Raw genomic sequence first — 20,477 nt, 5'->3', positions numbered from 1 at the left:
AACGCATCACTGCAAGACACAAGCTCTTGTTACAGTGGCCTGTATATATTCGAGCCTGGACAAGACAATCCAGTGACTGATATTGTGAACAACGACCAATGCCTTTGAGGTACGATGACACGTAATCTACAACCCTATCCATTAAGTCGCTACTTACAAACAGCAAGAGTCTTTGGGGATCTAGTATAACACAGAATTCCCGCGGGGTGATTGACAGGTGATGCAGACTAAATTTTAAGAAGGGTACATAATTCAACCAGGGACGTCAAACAGAAAGTCCTCAAATAAAAACGTCTCTTGGACCATGCATTGACGTTTACATATGATTAGTGTTTCCACAAGTTCAAAGAAAACGTAAACTGCCATTGTTACGATTTAAAATGTTTTCCAATCATTGACATGATAGACACAATCATGGACAACTGATATAATAGCACATACTGATCATGTTCACAGCTTACATTTGAATGCTTACTCAAACTTCAAGGACAACAATCGCTGACTTGGGGTAAATCGTTATGAGCAATAAGATGGTATAGCCACAGAGCAACTACTCAAATATGATGGTCTGGTTTGTAGTCATTAGTGACGACATAAAAACAAGTACAATTCGTCATATAGCAGAACTGCATTTAGGACATGTGCCACAATACACACACAGCGTGTGTTCCGGTTTATCGTTGCAGCCCGTTCTGTAATACAACTTAACAATTCAAAATCATATCATAATACTTGATCCCACGGTAATCTTATTTAAGAATAAGTCTTACTTAACAGATTGTTGGCCGCCTCCGTGGTCTAGTGGTAGAGCGTCCTCCCGGAGAGCGGAAGGTCCGGGGTTTGATCCCCGGCCGCGTCATAACAAAGTACGTTAAAAGATGGGACTTGTTGTTACCCTGTGGGGCTAAAACAAGGACTGGTCGGTTCGGAGTCAGTATACTGTGTCTGAGTGGGGTATTCATGTTAAACTGCGGCATGGTATCTCAGTGAGCTAGCACTATCAATCGGCATCCGTCCGGTCTAGTACAAGCAGTCACACACACACACACACACACACACACACACACACACACACACACACACACACACACACACACACACACACACACACACACACACAAACACACACACACAAACACACACACACACGTGCATGCACGTCGCTATATCAGTGCAATAATCTTGGACGCAACGTTAAACCCAATTTCACCTCACCTCACCTAACTGATTGTTGAGATCGTCTGAACGCTGCGTTGAACATCATTCCGTTTACATCACGGCTTCATGTTGGAGGAAAGGCAGACGTGACACTGGTTGTTATGCGTATTATGTTTTTGAATCCTACAAATACGGGTATTGTGATACAAAGATATAACACGGGTACGATGCTAAAAACAATTCGAACCCATGATCAGTTGATCCTGGCACAACTAAGGTACGCAACTCTGTTGAGAAACGTGGATTCACGTATTAACTTTTTTAACACATGGACAGATCAATATTGACACAATCTATGTAATGATAGACATGTTCAAATTCACGTAACCATACAAGAAATAAAAAACAGCTATGAAAAAATCAAATACAAACGTACCTCCATTTATCCGCACTTCACAAATACGTGCATAAGAGCTTGTACTGAGTGTAAGCGTGGCTGTGATTCTCGTAGCCAGGATCGGTCTCTCGCACACAATGCTGAACACCAAGCTGTCATTGTGGGAATAGGGAGAACTACAAACTGTCGGTAAGCCATTGATTTCTCCCTCGACAAGAACATTTTCAATTGTTCCTGAAAATGAAAAAAATGACAGTCATAAATGCGCACTACTTGTGTAGTACAATATAGTAATCCACCATGACAGTAGATACCAGCTGCAGTTTTCTTGACACACAACATTTATCTACGGAGGTTGGACGTACCTGTCTGTTGAGTAAGCGGACGAGTTATGGTATAATATGCAATAGTGTTAAGAAATGTGTAGGCATTCTCCATTAGCACCACCCAGTCGTCTATATTTTTGTGCGCATTACATTTCACTCATAAAGGGTTGTAATTAGGGAGTAATAGTCGAGATAAATATAAGTAAAAACAATTAGTTTATCATAAGCGACGAAACTATCATTAATCTTTGCTAAATGCAGAGTCCATTGTATGATTCCAACTATTTCATAAGCATGTGTTTATGAATCACTATTGCATAGTGATGATACCACGTGTTCAATAGAAGGTGAGCGAACCCTGCCCTAACCGTCCCGAACACATGTAAAGGCAAGTCAAGTGGTAACCTGTACCAACACGGGAACATATGGTACACTTCGATAAAGGGAAATATAGCTTAAACTAACCATTGACATTCAACTGATATATTTCGTTGTAATGAGATTGTTTTGTGGTAATATCTGAGAGATGGTACTTTTGGAGTAAGTAAGTGCGTGAGTTTGTAGTATACTACTCAAAGTTTGCTAAAGATCACGTTTTGATGATATAAAAAATGATCCTTCAAAAACAGATTAAACTATCCGGGATGATTGGGTAACCTCTTTTTTACCTCAATTTCATGATAAACGGATAGAGGCATGCAGTCATGCGGACGATGTGCACGGGGTGTTTGAAAACCGGTCTTTGGATGTAACGTGACAGAATTGTTGCACATCATTATCAGAGAGCACAACAACATTTGCTACTAAGGATTGCAACAACTGACTGCACTTTTGCCCCTTAACTTCAAAGACGTCGTTCGACGACCGAAGAATTAGGCAGATGCATAGGCATGCTTTATAATGGGTTACCACAACGTTCACAAAAAAATCAGGATTCCAACGTAGCTGAACATGACCGCTATGGAAGGGGCTCAATCGTGATTGAGGGTGGGATCAGTGGAGGTGGAAGAACCATGTCCTACATGGTGGCATAATGACAGGTGTGGGCCCGTATGTTGTTGCAATCGGACACGACCTCATCGTGCCAGGGTCGTTGAGACTATTGTCCGCATGGAGTGGCCAGTCCGGTCACCAGACCTCAACCTTATCGAACACGTATGGAGCGAGCTGCAGATCGTCCTCTCACGAGGCCCTGTCCTTCCAGCAACTGTATAGGAAATCGGCAATGATCTTACTGAAGAGAGGAACAATCTTTCCTTTGCAACCATCCAGACACTTACTGGGAGCATGCGACGACGGTGCCAGGCTGTAGTCACATCACGTGGATCACATACGCCCTACTGAGAGGGAGTTTTTAACAATGAAGTTATTTATGTGATTTTTTAGACGTTCCAGTTTTGATCAGATACTGTCATTTTGCCGGTGATCTGACTGATTATTGGTCACATGTTGTTTGTTGGCATTGTGTGGCACAGGACAACAGACGTTTGTTCATATAACAGGTCTTCACACAATATTGTCTTTGGCTGTGTCAACAAATGCACACAATTTGACGTATTACCTTTTAAAGTGGTGATCCTTAGCAAACTTTGTGTATTTCATTTGTATTAACGTCAGATTTACAATAAAGGAAAGCCCAAAGTAACGCAAGTCGTTCATCAATTTGTTAATACTTGATATTGATAGACCAAGGATCATACTTTTGGCTAATTGTGGACTCGATTCAACGAACAACGGATTCTGTCATGACTAAGGGACGCGACCCCGTTGTATTATTTTAACTGAAGATAGTCATTTCCAAAATTGACGTATCATTCTTTTTGAGAGTTCAATGTCAGTGTTAGTTTGCCACCTGATCACACTGATCATCAATACATTACCGGTATTCGTATTTCTCTCCGTTGTTATTTCCATTTCTGTAATCCATCGTTTAACAGTGAAAACAACAGCAACTGCCTGTTCCGTTCCACGACCTGTGTAGCTACACGTATCATCTCTTCCATCATTAAGGAGTGTTTTCGCTGAGATAGACACAGTGACTGTTCCACCAGTGGCGTGATTTACTGCCAACAGAGAGTAAGTATCATTGGAGAAAACCAGACAGTACATTTTCCAAAGAAATGATCATATAACCTCAACAGTAAAAACTTATCTGCCTCTTCGCCAGGTTTTCTGCTGTAATGGTGCTGCCCGTTGAACACTGTCAGGTCATCAGTATTCCTGAAGCTTCAGTTAAATCTGGCCACATTTCTGTGTTTTGAGTTTGACAATCCGATGAGAAATTCCACTTCATATGCATAGCGAAACGCAATTGAAGCCCATGGGTATGCGTACTTCTTGCGTAAATGTTCTGTTCCCAAATTTCACATAGATTTTATCAATGAGGAGCTCGAGTATTTCACATATTGTTTGCTTCGTAAATTACAAAAAAAGATTTTGTTTAATGTTTGACAAAGTGTCCCGAATCTAAGACCAGATAGAGAAAAAAACAATAAAAAATGAGTTGTACAGGCATATATCCTTAACATTAATTTCGTATGCTAAAAATCCTTGAAGTTCGGAAACATGCATACCATATTGACAGCTTGGTCCCATCCATCCAGGTTCACAGCCACTGCTACCGCAGTCTCCAGTGTCACGATTACAGTAAAGGTTGTCATTACAGTGACACGCGTAGTTTTGCGACGTTCCAAAGTAGACTGCCTCTCCTGCAAACAACACATATCTTCAGTTTGATACATTATTAAGTGAGGATGTTGTAGATGTCGAAGACCTGATACACAGGACGACAACAAAGTATCCAGTTGTGTCCACTATTACTGTCATGAATGGAAAACGTTTTTAAATCGTCAAGTAATAGAAACATAACCCCGACATTACATTTGTTACCGATTGTCTTATCGACATCTCACTATACGGAGCTGTAGTGTTCCTAGTGAATATAAATGTAGATTCTTTAATGCTTGTGAGACAAATGTCCAACAGACAGGGCCTGTTGAGGTATACTTGTATCAGATATTGAAGATCAATACAGGATTTGGCAACTTTCTTAACGCTTTCGTTCAAAGTTTTATGTTCTCTCTAATATGGGCAAAATAGGATGCTCTAACATAGAATCGCGAGAATGTCATTGCAAAACAGTAATCCATGACACAGCCAAACACATCTGTATGTCATGTACTATTAATGTACAAGACAGAAATGAAAAATATTCGAATATGTTTTTGATATTACCGACGTGAATTGCTTTTTTGACCTCTGGTAGAATGATATTGTTATCATGTCTTTCCTCATAATTGCATGAAAGACCTTGAGCTTGATGTATGGGGCGAATTTATGTTACTAGGCTCTGATTATAGTGGCAGCACTTGTTCATAACCCCTTTACTGTGACATGAAACTACATTGTTTAGTTTTCATTTACATTCATGTATCTATCTTATATAATGTATCTTCAATACTGGAGGAAATAACGACAGTCTATCTAGCTAGCTAGCTTGCTACCTCTTTCGCATATAGAGATTTTACCAACTCTAGATACAACAAATACCGAAGCACATGGACTGAAGATTAGAAGGTCAAAGATTCTGATGTCAACCACAATAAAAGATGTGAACGCAATATTCTCAATCTGGTGTTCTGACATAACCAAAGACAAAAGGTCTTTACAATATCCCATTACGCCATTTTAGAGGTAAAATTTGCAAACATTATTTGTATATATGCGAGCAGACATGTAACTTCAAACCTTTTCCTATTTCAGCATTCATCCTCTGTTGGTGGGATTAACAAATAATAATAATTTAGAGAATAACTTAGGAACTCCTTGCACCGGGAACCTCTACCTGTACAGATTACCTGTCTTGACTAAGTTAACTTTGTTCTTTTTTTTATTGGGATACAGTCAACACTAACTCACGAGGGCCAGACAAAACACAATACCAATTGGCGATTAGTATATTATGTTATTACCCCATTAAGCAATCTATATTAGTTAAAAAAGACTGTAAACATTTGTTTTCAGCAGACCTCGCATTTTCCTGCAAAACGGTAACTTGAAAGGACGAAATCCAAACGAATCCTGCAAAACATATCCTGATCAGTAAGCTCTTAGCATGATAGTTCTCAATATTTGATGGAATCTTTCTAGAGCTCCCTGTGATTCTGGATGGTATGGACTAGACTTAAACGGCTTTACTCCTAGCTCACGCATAAGATCCTGAAAATCACTCAACATGGCATTTCAGTCCTGATCTGATTGGAGAGAGTCAGGTTAACAGTGAAAAACGTTGTCAAAGCATCAGCAATAGTTTTTGCCCCAATATTCCTCAAAGGAACAGCCTCTGGGAATCTTGAAGAAATACACATGACGGATAAAAAATACGTGTGTCGTGACTTGTAATTTGGTAATGACCCTACATATCAATCAGAATATTACTGAAATGTTCCTCAATTGCTGGAATAGGTTGTAAAGGAAACTTGTGAATTGTCTGATTTGCTTTCCCTACCAACTGACACGTATGGCAATTCCTACAATACCCTCTGTCATCATGTTGTAAGCCTGGCCAATGGAAATAATTATTTTACAATTTCTGATACGTGTTGGTGACTCCTAAATTACCTACCAACAGTGAATCATGATCTGGACTGACAATATTCTGACGACAACAATGAGGTACTACAATTTGATGCTGAAACTGCAAAACTTCTTTCATAGGTCTATCTGGCGGTCTCGACTTTCTCATAAGAACTCTTCTCTCCAAGTAATATCCAACAGGTACATTTTCAATTTCAACCTACGGAGGTCGCCTTATATCGAAGTTACCTCCGACTTAGCCTTCTGATTCTTGATAAGTTCTTTTCTGGACCAGATTTCGTGAAATGTATCACTCTTGTGTGATTCCACAACAGTATGACCAACTTCATTAGCCTTCACATTATCCACCTCACTCATGGATGTACTTGACGAATCATACGCCGAATCATGAACCTTTTCACAGGCAAATTTATCTCCTCCGACAGAACTTTCTCCTTATCTGGCTCTCGTGACAGAATATGTAGGATACATTTCAACCTTATCTACAAACTCCTCATCCAAACTCTCATCTGTCTCTGTAATATTGCAACTGAAAGAATCTGTACAAACTACATCATCAATCACAAACAATTGGGTCAACACTAACAACAGAATTTTTGGCATTAAATTCACCCCCAGCTAAGTAATTTCCCAACGAAAGATCAATACCAGAAATCGGACTCCAACAATAACCGTTTTTGATACAAGTTCCGAATATGAAGAGGAACAGTGACTACACAACAATCTATACCTTGCATGAGTTCACTTGTTCCTGTGACAAAGGTATTATGCCTTCCAATACAAGTGTCTGCAAAACACCTGTATGTCTATGAATAGTGATAGGTTTTGGATCACTGTTGTCTGAAGAAACCTCACCCTTAGATATGAATGGATCATAAGCTACCTTACACTAATCAAATTCCACATCACACTTGGACTCAAAAACTGGAACCTTATTTGTAAGTAAAGTATTTGGTAGTTACTCTGGCACAAATATGAAGTATTGTTAGTACTGCAACGACCGCGAACCCCACCATGACCACCTCTACATTACGCCTTCATGAAAACCAACTGTCATATGACGCTTCACCCAAAACTGTTTACCATTTGTTCACCCAAGTACAATTTAATCTCGACAGTAGGAATACAATTTTAAAAACTACTGAACAAAAACTAACTGTTTCAATTTGTCATAATCTTGAAGAACCTCATTTGATGCACGTGCACAACATCCATCAAAAGCAGTCTCTCTAAACCTAGCAAACTCAACATATGTTTCATTGTCATATTTCCTGTAATTCTTTTGCCTGAAAGCCTCTGGTACCAACTCACAAGCCTTCAAAAGGTGTTCCTTAACCAAGTCATGATTTCCGCAATCCACCAAAGATAAAGCTGCATAAGCCAGATGAGCCCTTCCGACTTGTTCACTTTGTAATAAAGTAGTCCAACACTCTCTCGACCATTTCAAATTTGTTACAGTTTCTCAAAATGATACAAATACGTGTCCATTTCAATTTCTCGGAAACGAGTCACAAACGTAATAAAACAAAGCTACCTCCTCTGTCTAACTCAAAATGTGTCTCAAGATCTTACTTATTCAACTCAAATTATTTCTCTCGGATGTGATACACATGATTATAATAATGAAGACTAATGACATACGAAACAGGATTGTTGTGCTCTCCAAAGACAACACTAAGCACAGTTTTGGTAAAATAAACAACCGAATGAGACAAATACAAATATGATTCCAGCTTACAACTTAAACCCCTCTTAATGGAAATGAACGAGCCCCAATTTTGTTAAGAGTGAAGGTGAAGTAAAGGGGTATAATTCAAATCAACTCGCACAGTTGAAAGGAGTACAATCTAAGTAAGACTACAATTAAGAAGACGTTATTAATACACACTAATAATATTTCATTACACACAATACAGGGTACATGATAACAACTAAGGGCACCCTAGCAATAATAATCACAGACAAAGCAATCTGGCATTATTAGTACACAAGGTTTGCACCGGACATCGTTATTTCACAGATGTACATAGTTTACCAAACATCACTATTGGTACAAATTCACACACAAGAAAAATATTCCTCATTGTTTATAAAACTAGAGAGGGCAACAAACGAGTCTATTGTACCTGAAGTCACGAACATCACTGATTAAAATGCTTCACGGATACACGAACCACTCTTAATTATAAAACCCACACAAGTTTCTCACTTGAATCAATCACCTCACAAGCTGTACACTCAATTACATAACAACCAATTCACTCAAATGAAACCCCTCACTTTATGTCAAGTCTTATTGCACCTAATATACTGATCATTATATCATTATCATTCAGTAAATACAAAACACATAACAAGAAATTATTTCTATTTTATCTCCTTCTTTGACGATTTCCCATTCATGGCTCATGATAACAGGAATGGTTCATCTTATCCATTCATCATTATCATTATCATCGTTATCCAGTTTCGTAAAGTTAATAATGTCAAACATGGTGTAAGAATATGCTCTTGAAAGACAAATATTGCAATGTATAGGACTTCACAATTACCCACAAGGATGTTCCTCATAGGATAGAAATATCGTCATGTTATATAGAATGTCACTTCTAATCTCAACATACGGACGTTATCGTCCCACCTAGGCCATGAGTTTTGGATTGATATATTTTTGCGCCCTATTTTATTTTATCTCTCCGCATGTCAGTTTTATGTCGGAGGGAAGCCCGACACGATGCAGGTCCTAGAAACATTCAACTTTGGTAATTTGTGCGTATCATGACACTTTTTATAGAATAGTATGCTGGAATTACTCCGACAGTCAGTGTTATGATGTTATCCATGGACAACCATGCTCCAAGATGAAATAAACACCCAACATGAAGGCGGTGTAGTTCGCTTATGTTTCCTGAAAGGTATGTAATAAGAACATTTACTAAGAACCACTGACTGACTCACTTTGAAGACCACTATCCCACATGACAAACTGAAGGACAAACTTCATTTCCTTGATTCATGGGGCTTTTGTTACAAAGCGTGGTGGCCATAGATATAGTTACATATCTACCGTCAGATGTTCAGGTCAATTTGTAAAACAACGAAAGCAATCGCCATCTGAAATTCACTGAGAAAACAATAAGTGAAATGCTGGACCTCTTCACTGATTAAATCTTTGTACAATTTTGGGGTAAGCAATTTCGGCAAGAAATCCACATGAGCCCCAATTGCGTTCCCCTTCTTGTTGAAATATGAAACTGTATTTCTGCTCGGATTGAAAACGTCAAGACAAGGTAATTTGGCCAAGAAACTGAATTTAGGGTTCAGGCATATCGATGAACTGATAAGGATCAATTGACTGATTTACCCACCAGTGAGACCAGTGAGACCGCCTCATCTGTTTCATATTAAGCTCTTTGCAAGGATTCAGATTTTTTTAAAAACCACTACATGACTATATGACAAGAGAGATGGCTTCAACTTTCCCTTTATTTTAAGCAATAGTCCTGCAGCTCCAACCCTTGGTGTCGACATTTTACAACTTTTGAGGTACAATCGAGCATGCACTTTCTACCCAGATTTCAAGGAGCGTCATATGACTCTTGCTAAAAAAATGTTTGATCAAGGTTACAACATTCAAGGCCACAGTAAAGCTTTCTAAAGACTTTATGGTATGCATGTGGACGATATTTCCAAAGTTCCCTATTTAGACTTGTGCCACATGTTCCCGTGTTTTTTCATGTGAACAATTGACTTGCCTCGCGAACACCTGGTATAATCACTATTGGATAGTGATTCATTAACACATGCTCATGATATAATTGGAATCATACAATCGACTCTCTTTTCGGCAGAGATTATTTTCTGTGAATATGGAAAGGGTTTTGCAGCTTTTATGATTTTCATACGCTTGCAGTTGTGCCAAAGACGGGGATTTCGTCTGTATCGAGGCATAGGTCACTGAAGTGAGTAAGTGAGTGACTATTTTCAATAGCCGTAACACTTCTTCTTAGTTATTTCAGTACATATCAAAAGGAAATGCTAAGATGATACTCCTGAACCCAGCCCGTCTCTCGCAACCCAATGTGTGTATGAATACTATGTGTCCCCGAGCATTGATAATAAAGACAGTCAAGCAGATAAATAAAAAACAATTTATCCAAGTGTAAAAAGAAACAACTAGATGTGTCTGTTCTTTACAGGTATGGTTTGATTAGTATCATCATTTTTTAAAGCTTCATTAACTTTGTTATGCATACAAATCATATTCACCAATTAACGTAATTAACTTTTAATGTCATCGCAAATAGCGCTGTGTTTTGATAATGTTGCTGTTTCGAAGAAAAAAACACAAAATGCGCAAACTGGCAAAAGAAGGACGGAAGACGACATTACCATGTAACGGCATCATGCTACAACACGATATCACGACATCACGACACAACGGCACCCCGATATCATGACAAAATGTAACTACCACACAACAACTTCATGCTACAATACGACATCACACCATGACATCACGACACAACGAAAACACGAAACTACGTACAACACGTGATACTACAACACGACAATGTGATACCACGACAATACGACATCATTCTACAACACATCCGTTCAATATGACATGTCAACCCAACTGCAGCACGACACAAAGAAACATCGACATCATACTACGACAACACGGCATAACGTAACAACGACATTACGACACAACATCACGTCAATGCTACATCAAGACACAACGACAAATACTACAACACGGGATTTCGCAACAATGTCAGCACGACACAACCACGTCATGCAAATACATCACGACGCAACGACATTATGCTGCAACACGGCATCACGACAATACAACATCTCGTCAACACGACTGTTTGAGACATCATCAAGCTACAAACCGACATCCCAACACAACTGCAGTACGTCAAAACAACACAACCACATCATGCTACAATATGACATTACAACACGACAGCAACACGACACAACGGCCGCACGACACTCGACAATATGACATTACAACAACGCAACATGCCAGACGATAGAGATATAATTTTATCGTTCAAAACTGGCTCCCAAAGGAGATATCGCTTGGGTGAGATCAAGCGATATCTACACTGTAGATATCGCTGCAATGAAATTGCAACACAATGCTTTGCAGACCATTGTGACGTCATTGGTTACCATGACGTCACAATCAAATGACATCACTAATGGCTCTGCTACTGAAGCTGTAAGCAGTACTTTTTTTCACTTAAGACACTGCTAATTACAGTCTACAAACTAAAAAAGTTGGAAGAATGATGTTGGATGATAAATAGAATCTCACCCTCGTGTGTTTTGATATCAAATATATCAACACTCGTTCGTAAAAGTGGAAAAAATCATCGGCGAGCCTCCATATATTTGATATCAAAAGGGTGAGATTCTCTATATAGTGAGTGAGGGAGGAAAGTCTGAAGTAATGCAGGTCTTATACATTTACCACTTTAGTTCGGTGCTGGCAAACCGTAAAACATATTCAAAGAGAATCAGGATACGAACCCACAATCAAGGCATGCCTAAAGGGATGCAACATTAAGGTGCGGCGCCTTAGTCCATCTTAATGACGGTACTCCATATCGACGAAATGACTCACAACAGCACGGCATGACAACACTACGGCAACACGACCTCAACTTACGACAATTCCACATAACAAATGTTAACACAATATGGGGACATCGTGTCGCCGAATTGTGTCGCTGCCCTGAGATTTAGTAGTGAAGATATGATGATAATATGTCACTTATGACAATACAATGTCCCATTACAATTAGAATGTCACCTGACGGAACCCATCTGTATCATTTCGATAACTCATTAAAGATAAAGGAACTCACTGTGAGTACAATTAAACATGTGGATTATCACGTCGTTGCAATTAACACAGTCGACAACTGAGTGACAAACTCTTTAAAGGAAAGCAATTTTTTTAATCTCTTTCAACAACTAGTTAATCGATGCGTATTTCATGTTTGACGACAAACATGATTTTACTAACATGATAATTTCTCTTAATAGAACTATTTCTTGAAATATGATAAACGTTATACTTACCAAAAGCAGACACTATAATTTCACAAATAACTATCCACACTATAAGGCAAGCTGCCATTGTCTTGGTGATTATCCCACCGATATGTTGTTTGGTATATAGCTACATCACACCGTGTCCACCCCAACTGTCTTGTACAGTGATACCACACAACAAAACAACAACAACAACAACTGTCCCTGGTTCGTTGTGTTGATATCTTCTCACTACAGTCGGTTCTTCTTCTTCTCCCTCCAGCTTCCTATGTATTGTTAATATTGATATATGTGCTTTTCTCAAACTGCATGCACTTACACCATCGTTTAAATGCGCCGTGGACAACACTTTGATATTCCTGTACGTAAGCATTGTAATCTTCTTCCTGGTCGAGGAATAGTGGATTTCACAGCTACCACTTGTTTCTTCTAACTCGCTGCACCTCCTCGTTATTGCATGTTGCCCCAGGCCAAATACCGCGATATAACGCTTGTCACGACCTACGTCGTACATACATAACTGTTACTCAGTGTCAACTCCACAAGCCCACCTGACCCTTGTTTAAACACATCAGCATGCAAACAAACCAGTTGCCATCAAACCTTTCCTGCTTGATTTACATTTTCTTTGGGCAGACACAATCAATTGCAGGTATGTTTTGGCGGTGTACAATTGATTTAAATGTTATATATGTTATACACACATACTTTCGTACTCGATGTTAATGTTTGCAGTTGTACATGATGGTCACTTAATAGTGTTCATGCGTTCATGTTCATTTGATACATACCGGAGTATAGATACACAGTAGGCATGTACGTTTGTAATTTAATATGATATGTAATCTATCTTGTGGTTGAGTATTAATATCCACATATGAAATATTGGAGGACTGGGAGGATGGGAATACAAGCGCTACGAACTGTGTCCTTGTTTTAAGGAGTACTTCCGTGATCTCACGATACTGCTCAAGCGTACATTTCACGTCAGCTATAGGATATTTCATTAATCATATAATAAAAGTTCGGGCTTACCGGACAAAGTTTTACTGGATGTATATCAACGGTGTTGTATAATTCGTAGGGACGAAAATATACATTGTATGTATAATCATAATATTTATTCATGTATATGAACTCGATTTTGACATATTTCTTCAGTCAGACATCATAAGCTTGTATAACGGTGATCACCAATCATATTTGTATATATTGTCCTAAAGTATACATGATAATAGATGCGTTTTGCAGACAGGCTTATGTTGTATATAAACTTGTCACAGGCATCACTTGAACAGTAGTTGAATCTTAGGGCACATAGGAACAGGTGAGGTGAGGTGAAATGGGGTTTAACGTCGCGTCCAAGATTATTGCACTTATATAGCGACGTGCATGTACATGTGTGTGTTTGTGTGGCTGCTTGTACTGGTCCGGACTGATGCCGATGCCAGCTCAGTGAGATACCATGCCGCAGTTTAACATGACTACCCCACTCAGACACATTATACTGACTCCGAGCCGACCAGTCCTTGTTTTAACCCCTTAATATCGAGCGCCAGACAGGGTAACAACAAGTACCATCTTTCAACGTCTTTTGGTATGACGCGGTCGGGGATCGAACCTCGGACCTTCCGCTTTCCGGGCGGACGCTCTACCACTAGACCACGGAGGCGGTCATCACATAGGAACGAGTGGGTAGCCAGTCAAGGGGGTAACTAGATGCATGCTTGGATTTAGCTTGTACGAATGTACTCATGTTTCGAAATGCACCTCAGTATTATTTTGTGCCTTGACGATATTATATATGGTATTTTGAATTTCGAATCGTACATGTTGCTCAAATGTATTCTTTACAAAACCAGAGCTATACTTAGTATCAATAAAATCGTACATGTTGCTCAAATGTATGCATAAAATATCTACAGCTTTACTTAGAATCAATAAAATCATTCGTGCTGCTCAAATATATTCACAAAAAAACTAGTTAGACTCGGTGTCATTAAAATCGTACATGTTGCTCAAATGTATTGATAACAGAACAACAGCTCTACTCAGTACCAATAAACCGAAAACTAATACGGGATTAGTACTCCACTGCAGTAAGTAGTTACAGGAGGTCGGGTAGCCTTCTGGTCAAAGCAACCACTCATAACGCCGAAGACAGGTTCGATTCCCAACATGAGTACAATGAGCCCATTAGGTGTCCCCCGCTGTGATATAACTGGAATATTGCTAAGAGCGGCGAAAAAAACATACTCACTCACTCACTTACTCACTCACTCAATATGTATTTATGTTTTACATAGATTATAAATATCATCATCCTAACAAGATGCATACAATTTGTCATGACAGAAATGTTACATGACATATTGGAAAGATATTTTATTTGTGGAATATTTTGCAAATGAATTTGGCGATATAGTTATATCTCCAAACAGACACGGTAAAAGTATGTGGTCATTTATTCGATAACGTCGGTGACTAGCACTAATTCATATTATCACTCACTCACTCATTCCACAACGTGTGATTGCTTACATCTGATACTTTTCCTAGTACTCTGCAGCTGTTTCCTTATTCAACGGAATTAATCGTCACATAGCATCTGCTTCAGCGTACATAATGGAACATAACACTCTCATTTGAACATTGACACTACAGCAGGGATTCATGGGAAAACCAACGACAGACAATTGAGGCTACACTGAGGATATATCAACTTGTAATGCACAGGAAGGAACTCTGTACATATGGAACGGAAAGATATGGGTTCTTTCGTTCTGTTGCCTTTGATATAATACTCGTTTTGAAAATGCGAAAGTTATCTTGGATGTACTTTCTTTGTCATACATAACAGGCGAAAAACGCACGATCCATTTAGTAACCTGCCGTCCAGTGATGTCCACGTGTTTTTCTACATATCTGAATTGCACCTACTTATCCAGAGTCATATCAGTGTGTGTTGTTCACTGCAATCCCTCTATGCATGCATATATGTGCATGCAATGCATAGAGGGATTGCAGATTTACTAAAAGTTTAATCGGCATTTAATAATCTGGAAAATGATATCAGTACATAGCCCTCAAAATGAATGAGTGGTTATCAAATCTACATTCTTTACTATGAGCAAGAATACAGGAAGTGAGTGAGTGAGTTACCATTTAACGTCATATCGGCATTATTTCAGCCATACAGTGACTGAATACAGGAAGTAGGCGGGTTTTAATAATGTATTGTGCAGAGGCTGCGTGGGTGATTGAATTACGCATTCACTCACGTCGACATTTGTAGGTATGAAAAGCACAGTCACTTTGCTTTGTTCACAACTAATACTTGATGATCATATGTCTTTACAGGGTATGCAACATCAGTTAAAACAGGCAAAATAAAAAAGAAGGTAGAACTCGAATTTGAAATTAGTTTTAAATTGAGTTAATATTAGTTTTGGATAACCATTTTGAAAACCGTTCAGAAAGCCCAATCAGACAAAACAAAGGAGTTTGAGCTATTCGTATGTGAAATACACACATATCATATATTACATCATCATCGTCTTTGTCTTTACTGATAATAATATTACCATATTACAGCAAAGGCCTGACACTTAATACACAGCCAAATCGACTAACTACATCTTCATCCTTGAGATGTTATCAAGAACACTGCAGCAGTCTGTTATCTCTAACTAACGTAGCGGAGTGGAGGACTGTGGTCTTGGCTATTTACTTAGCGGGATGGGATGATTCATGGTGAAAGTAAAATGTCATTGTTTCCCGGGTCAGTAGCTTGTCGTGCGAAGCTCGTGACACGAATAGGACGACACGGGGAAGGGACACGCGACACGCCCTATAATATCGTGGCATAGGGGAAACTCGTTGTGTGTCCTTCTTATGAGTAATGGTACTCTTTATTATCTTTATCGTTGTATTCAATGGAAATCAATTATCAACATTGTTTTTTAGATCTAGAGTTTGCTTGTTATTTACTCCACAGCCTGTGAATGTGGGAGGCAGGTGGCGAGGTGAAATGGGGTTTAACGTCGCATCCAAGATTATTGCACTTATATATCGACATGCATGCACATGGGTGTGTGTGTGTGTGTGTGTGTGTGTGTGGCTGCTTGTACTGACTGATGCCGATTTATAGTGCTGACATACGGAGACACCATGCCGCAGTTTAACATAAATACCCCACTAAGATACAGTATACTCCCTCCGAGCCGACCAGTCCTTGTTTTAGCCCCATTAATGCCGAGCGCCAGACAGGGTAACAACAAGTACCATCTTTTAACGTCTTCTGGTATGATGCGGCCGGGAATCGAACCCTAGCTCTACCACTAGACCAATGAGGGGGTATTATGTGGGAGGCAGGAACAGATAACAAATGGTTGATATTACGAGCAACTTCCTATAGCATCAAGGAACCATATAATGAGAGAGCACAGACGAGTAAAATGATGTTTACAGAGTGGATCTGTGGAGTACAATATATTCATATTATTTTCGTTTAAATTTATGGTGTAAAGAGTTGAACCAGTATAATCAAATCCACATTTTGCCCTCTGGAGTCAACTTACTGTCGATATATTTTATAGCATAGATGATAACAGCTCTCCTTCTTGAAGTTGTTAGTTTATAACATGACCTTGTTGGAAAATATCAGAAAATGCAAGCTTTATTTTCAACTACAGTATGCTACGTTTATAACGAACACGCTTATAACGAACTGACGGATATAACGAAATGTGTTTTGATCCTGTCCATGTGCTGTATATATGTTGTATATATGCTTATAACGAACAATGATTATAACGAACTAAAATTAGTGGTCCCTTTGAGTTCGTAATAACCGTAGTTTACTGTTCTTGAAATATCTAATTTCGATATTTACATATTTACTGTTTCGCACTTTACATGTAATATACACCTCACACGTGTTGATGTTGTTTTAATGAAAATGATATCGCGATGATGTATTTTAATCAAACAGATAACCTAATTTTTGAAGATTTTGTACAATTTGCCACAGATTTGTACAAAGCTATACTTACTAAAGCTATATCGCGTCGAACTATTATCAGTCGACTCTGGACTGGATAAACCAAAGATTCATCGCCTTCGTCATTCAAATGTTCCTCATACACCGTATATTGTGTGTTTGTGTATAGTATTACTATGACTTTGACATGTAACATGACGTAATCTGGAACATGACGCAATCTGCAAATATCATAACGATACAAGAATGAGGGCTATTTCAGGGGCATCTCTGTGATGACCTCGCCTCACTCAACAATATTCCAGCTATATGTCGCCGATCTGTAAATAATCACGTCTGAACCAGACAATCCCGTGATTGATATCATGAGCATCGATTTTCGCAATTGTGGTTGTTGGTTTGTTGTTTAAAGCCGCACTCAGCAATATTCAACATATATGACGGCGGTCTGTATATAAATAATCGAGTCTGGACCAGACAATCCAGTGACTTTGACATGTAACATGACGCAATCTGCAAATATCATTACGATACAAGAATGAGGGCTATTTCAGGGGCATCTCTGTGATGACCTGGGTGACAGGACATGTACTTTGTTTGTTTGTCTGTTTGTTGTTTAACGCCTCACTGAACAATATTCCAGCTACATGACGGCGATCGGTAAAAAATCGAGTCTGAACCAGACAATCCCGTGATTGATATCAGGAGCATCGATCAACGCAGTTGGTATACGATGACATGCATCAACCAAGTCTGCGAGCCTGATCACCCGATCCCGTTAGTCGCCTCCTACGATAAGCATGGGTTGTGAAGACCAATTCTAACCCGGATCTTCACGGGTGAAAGAACATGCTCCCAAAGTAGTAAAAATCTGGTGTCGCTACTATAATAAACAGTGCGATGGTTACACACTTCGATCAATGCATCTACGTAATACTGACGTCAACGATTAGAGATAACCCTGGGGCATTAAAGTTCTTCAACATTGTTTTTTTGTGACGAACATGAAAGTGAATACCGCCATGTGCACAAGATACTCGCCAGATAACAACAAAAAAGTATCTATTATTGGAATTTACATCTGCCAAATCTTTTCATTTTACGCTTCTATGTAATTATAATATAGTTGTGTCAAAGTCAAAAGTCAAAATTAGTTTATTTGTGTGTAGGCCTTTGGCCCAAATACAAGAAATGCAGTGCCAATAATACAATGTGAAGCACATTACATAGATTTTACGACTTCATGTCTTTGTTTATACGCTTAATATTACCCATACGTTAAGTTAGATTTCCCCTTTTAATCACACTCTGGCTAAGATACCATGACGCATGCACGGCTGGTATTGTGCCTTCAGCCATATATTTTGGTAGATGATCAGACTATGTGAAAATGTACAATCACAATAATATTCCTAATAATAACAGTGGAGGTTTGTTCACACGCATGATGGGAAAGTTTTAAAATAACTAAACTACTAAAATATTTCCCATTGTTTTTTTCATCAATTTAATATTTTGACTAATGCCGGTATGTATTTCACCTGCTATCTGTGTTCGTTCCTGTCGTGGAAGACTAACCTCTTATACATTTTATTTAAGCATGCAAAGAACCTATATCTGTCAGTATGGAAGTTGTTCTATTTTATATTTTTTAACTTACATGTAATTCACATTCATCCTTTGATAAGTAACAGTGTAGCTTTATGGGAATGTTCTGTATCGTCTGTATTGTAGCAGACGAAGTAATTTAATAAGTGAACAAGAAGAAATTGCAAGACTGCATGTAATGAATGCCGTACCATTTTCAGTTAATTGTAGCAAAGCTGTTTGGGGAAATAGATGTGACCTCTATCTAATAGTAAGAGGTACATCGTGTGTATGCACTTAATAAATATTAAACGTCATCGCCAGAGAATAACCAGTCTTGATTATCCGCAGATAAACAGATTCAACTGGACGCAAATGGCAAAACAGTTGTGACAATTAAATGAATGGATCACTGTCAGTAAATACACCAGGTGTCAAATATCTAAGTGTTCTTGTTTTTAACAGTAAGCTTCATTATGCAATAAAAGCGACAAAACAACTTCCATAGTCATGAAAAATCAGCTAAAACCAAAGTCTATTGTACGGTTCCGACTAAAGGGTGTGTTTCATAACCATTAAAATATTGATTATACCAGGTGTTCGCGAAAAGGTGAGCGTGTCCTGCTCAACCGGTGGCACCCGTCATAAACACATGGAAAGGAAAGTCTTTACCTGAACAAACGACAGTGTCAGGTATATTTTCTAGAAGTATCACGACGGAGGTGAGTGAGTGGGAAAATGTTTTCTTTCGCATCTGTGGGTGAGCAGCCAGTATGAGCGTCACAAATACGTTTGAGATTAAAGTCCAGGGGATTGGCTGCTGGTGACCTGAAATCAGATTAGGATATTCTGCTTCCTTGAATGTAATTCATTACTAAGTTTCTCGTAAGAGGCTATAGTAAGTAAGTATGATTATTTATGCACACAAAAAAAACTTGAAAGAAATAAAAACACTTTTTCTTTTTTATTCCGTTTACTCTAGCTGCGGCACTGTAGTCACTACTTCAACATAACTTCGACAATCAGTAATATCTGAATTGTGTAAGACCTCCCTGATATTACTGGAATATTGTTAGAATCGGCGTAAAACTATATTCACTCACAGAAGTGTGTAAACGATTTAACGTCGCAGCAACATAGCGACCCAGAAACTGCTGGTTTCGAAAACAGGAATTCACAATCAATCAGCCAGAAATTGCTCAGAAACCGTCTGATGATAGTATCCCTCTGACGCATTTTATGCAAATTTCAGGTCATTTCTAACATGCACTCGATGACAAGCGCTCCTCCATAATCTCGGCTTCAGTCTCTCTCTCTCTCTCCAAATTCTTTG

At 38.8% G+C, this 20,477-nt stretch overlaps 1 protein-coding gene across 3 annotated transcripts in view; it reads right to left on the bottom strand.

Annotated features, from left to right (window-relative positions):
* The window catches only part of LOC139479737 (uncharacterized), a 132,948-nt gene that overhangs the window by 32,551 nt on the left and 79,920 nt on the right, over positions 1 to 20,477 (bottom strand). The window contains exons 1-4 of one of the 3 annotated variants that reach the window (XM_071262597.1): positions 12,583 to 12,932; positions 4,455 to 4,589; positions 3,762 to 3,944; positions 1,595 to 1,789 (exon numbers count right to left, since the gene is read on the bottom strand). The exons of 1 other annotated variant lie outside the window; for it this stretch is intronic. In XM_071262597.1, the coding sequence (XP_071118698.1) occupies positions 1,595 to 1,789; positions 3,762 to 3,944; positions 4,455 to 4,589; positions 12,583 to 12,640 (571 nt within the window). In that variant the 5' untranslated portion in view covers positions 12,641 to 12,932. Of the gene's footprint in view, positions 1 to 1,594; positions 1,790 to 3,761; positions 3,945 to 4,454; positions 4,590 to 12,582; positions 12,934 to 20,477 lie in introns of those variants that run through there. One more of the 3 variants, XM_071262598.1, reaches the window with a different exon arrangement.

The sequence above is a fragment of the Haliotis cracherodii genome, unplaced genomic scaffold (genome assembly GCF_022045235.1).
Source record: "Haliotis cracherodii isolate W230 unplaced genomic scaffold, xgHalCrac1.p SCAF_4, whole genome shotgun sequence".
NCBI classification, from domain to species: domain Eukaryota; kingdom Metazoa; phylum Mollusca; class Gastropoda; order Lepetellida; family Haliotidae; genus Haliotis; species Haliotis cracherodii.
The sequence above is the reverse complement of the archived record's forward strand: the minus strand, read 5'-3'. Positions and strand labels throughout refer to the sequence as shown.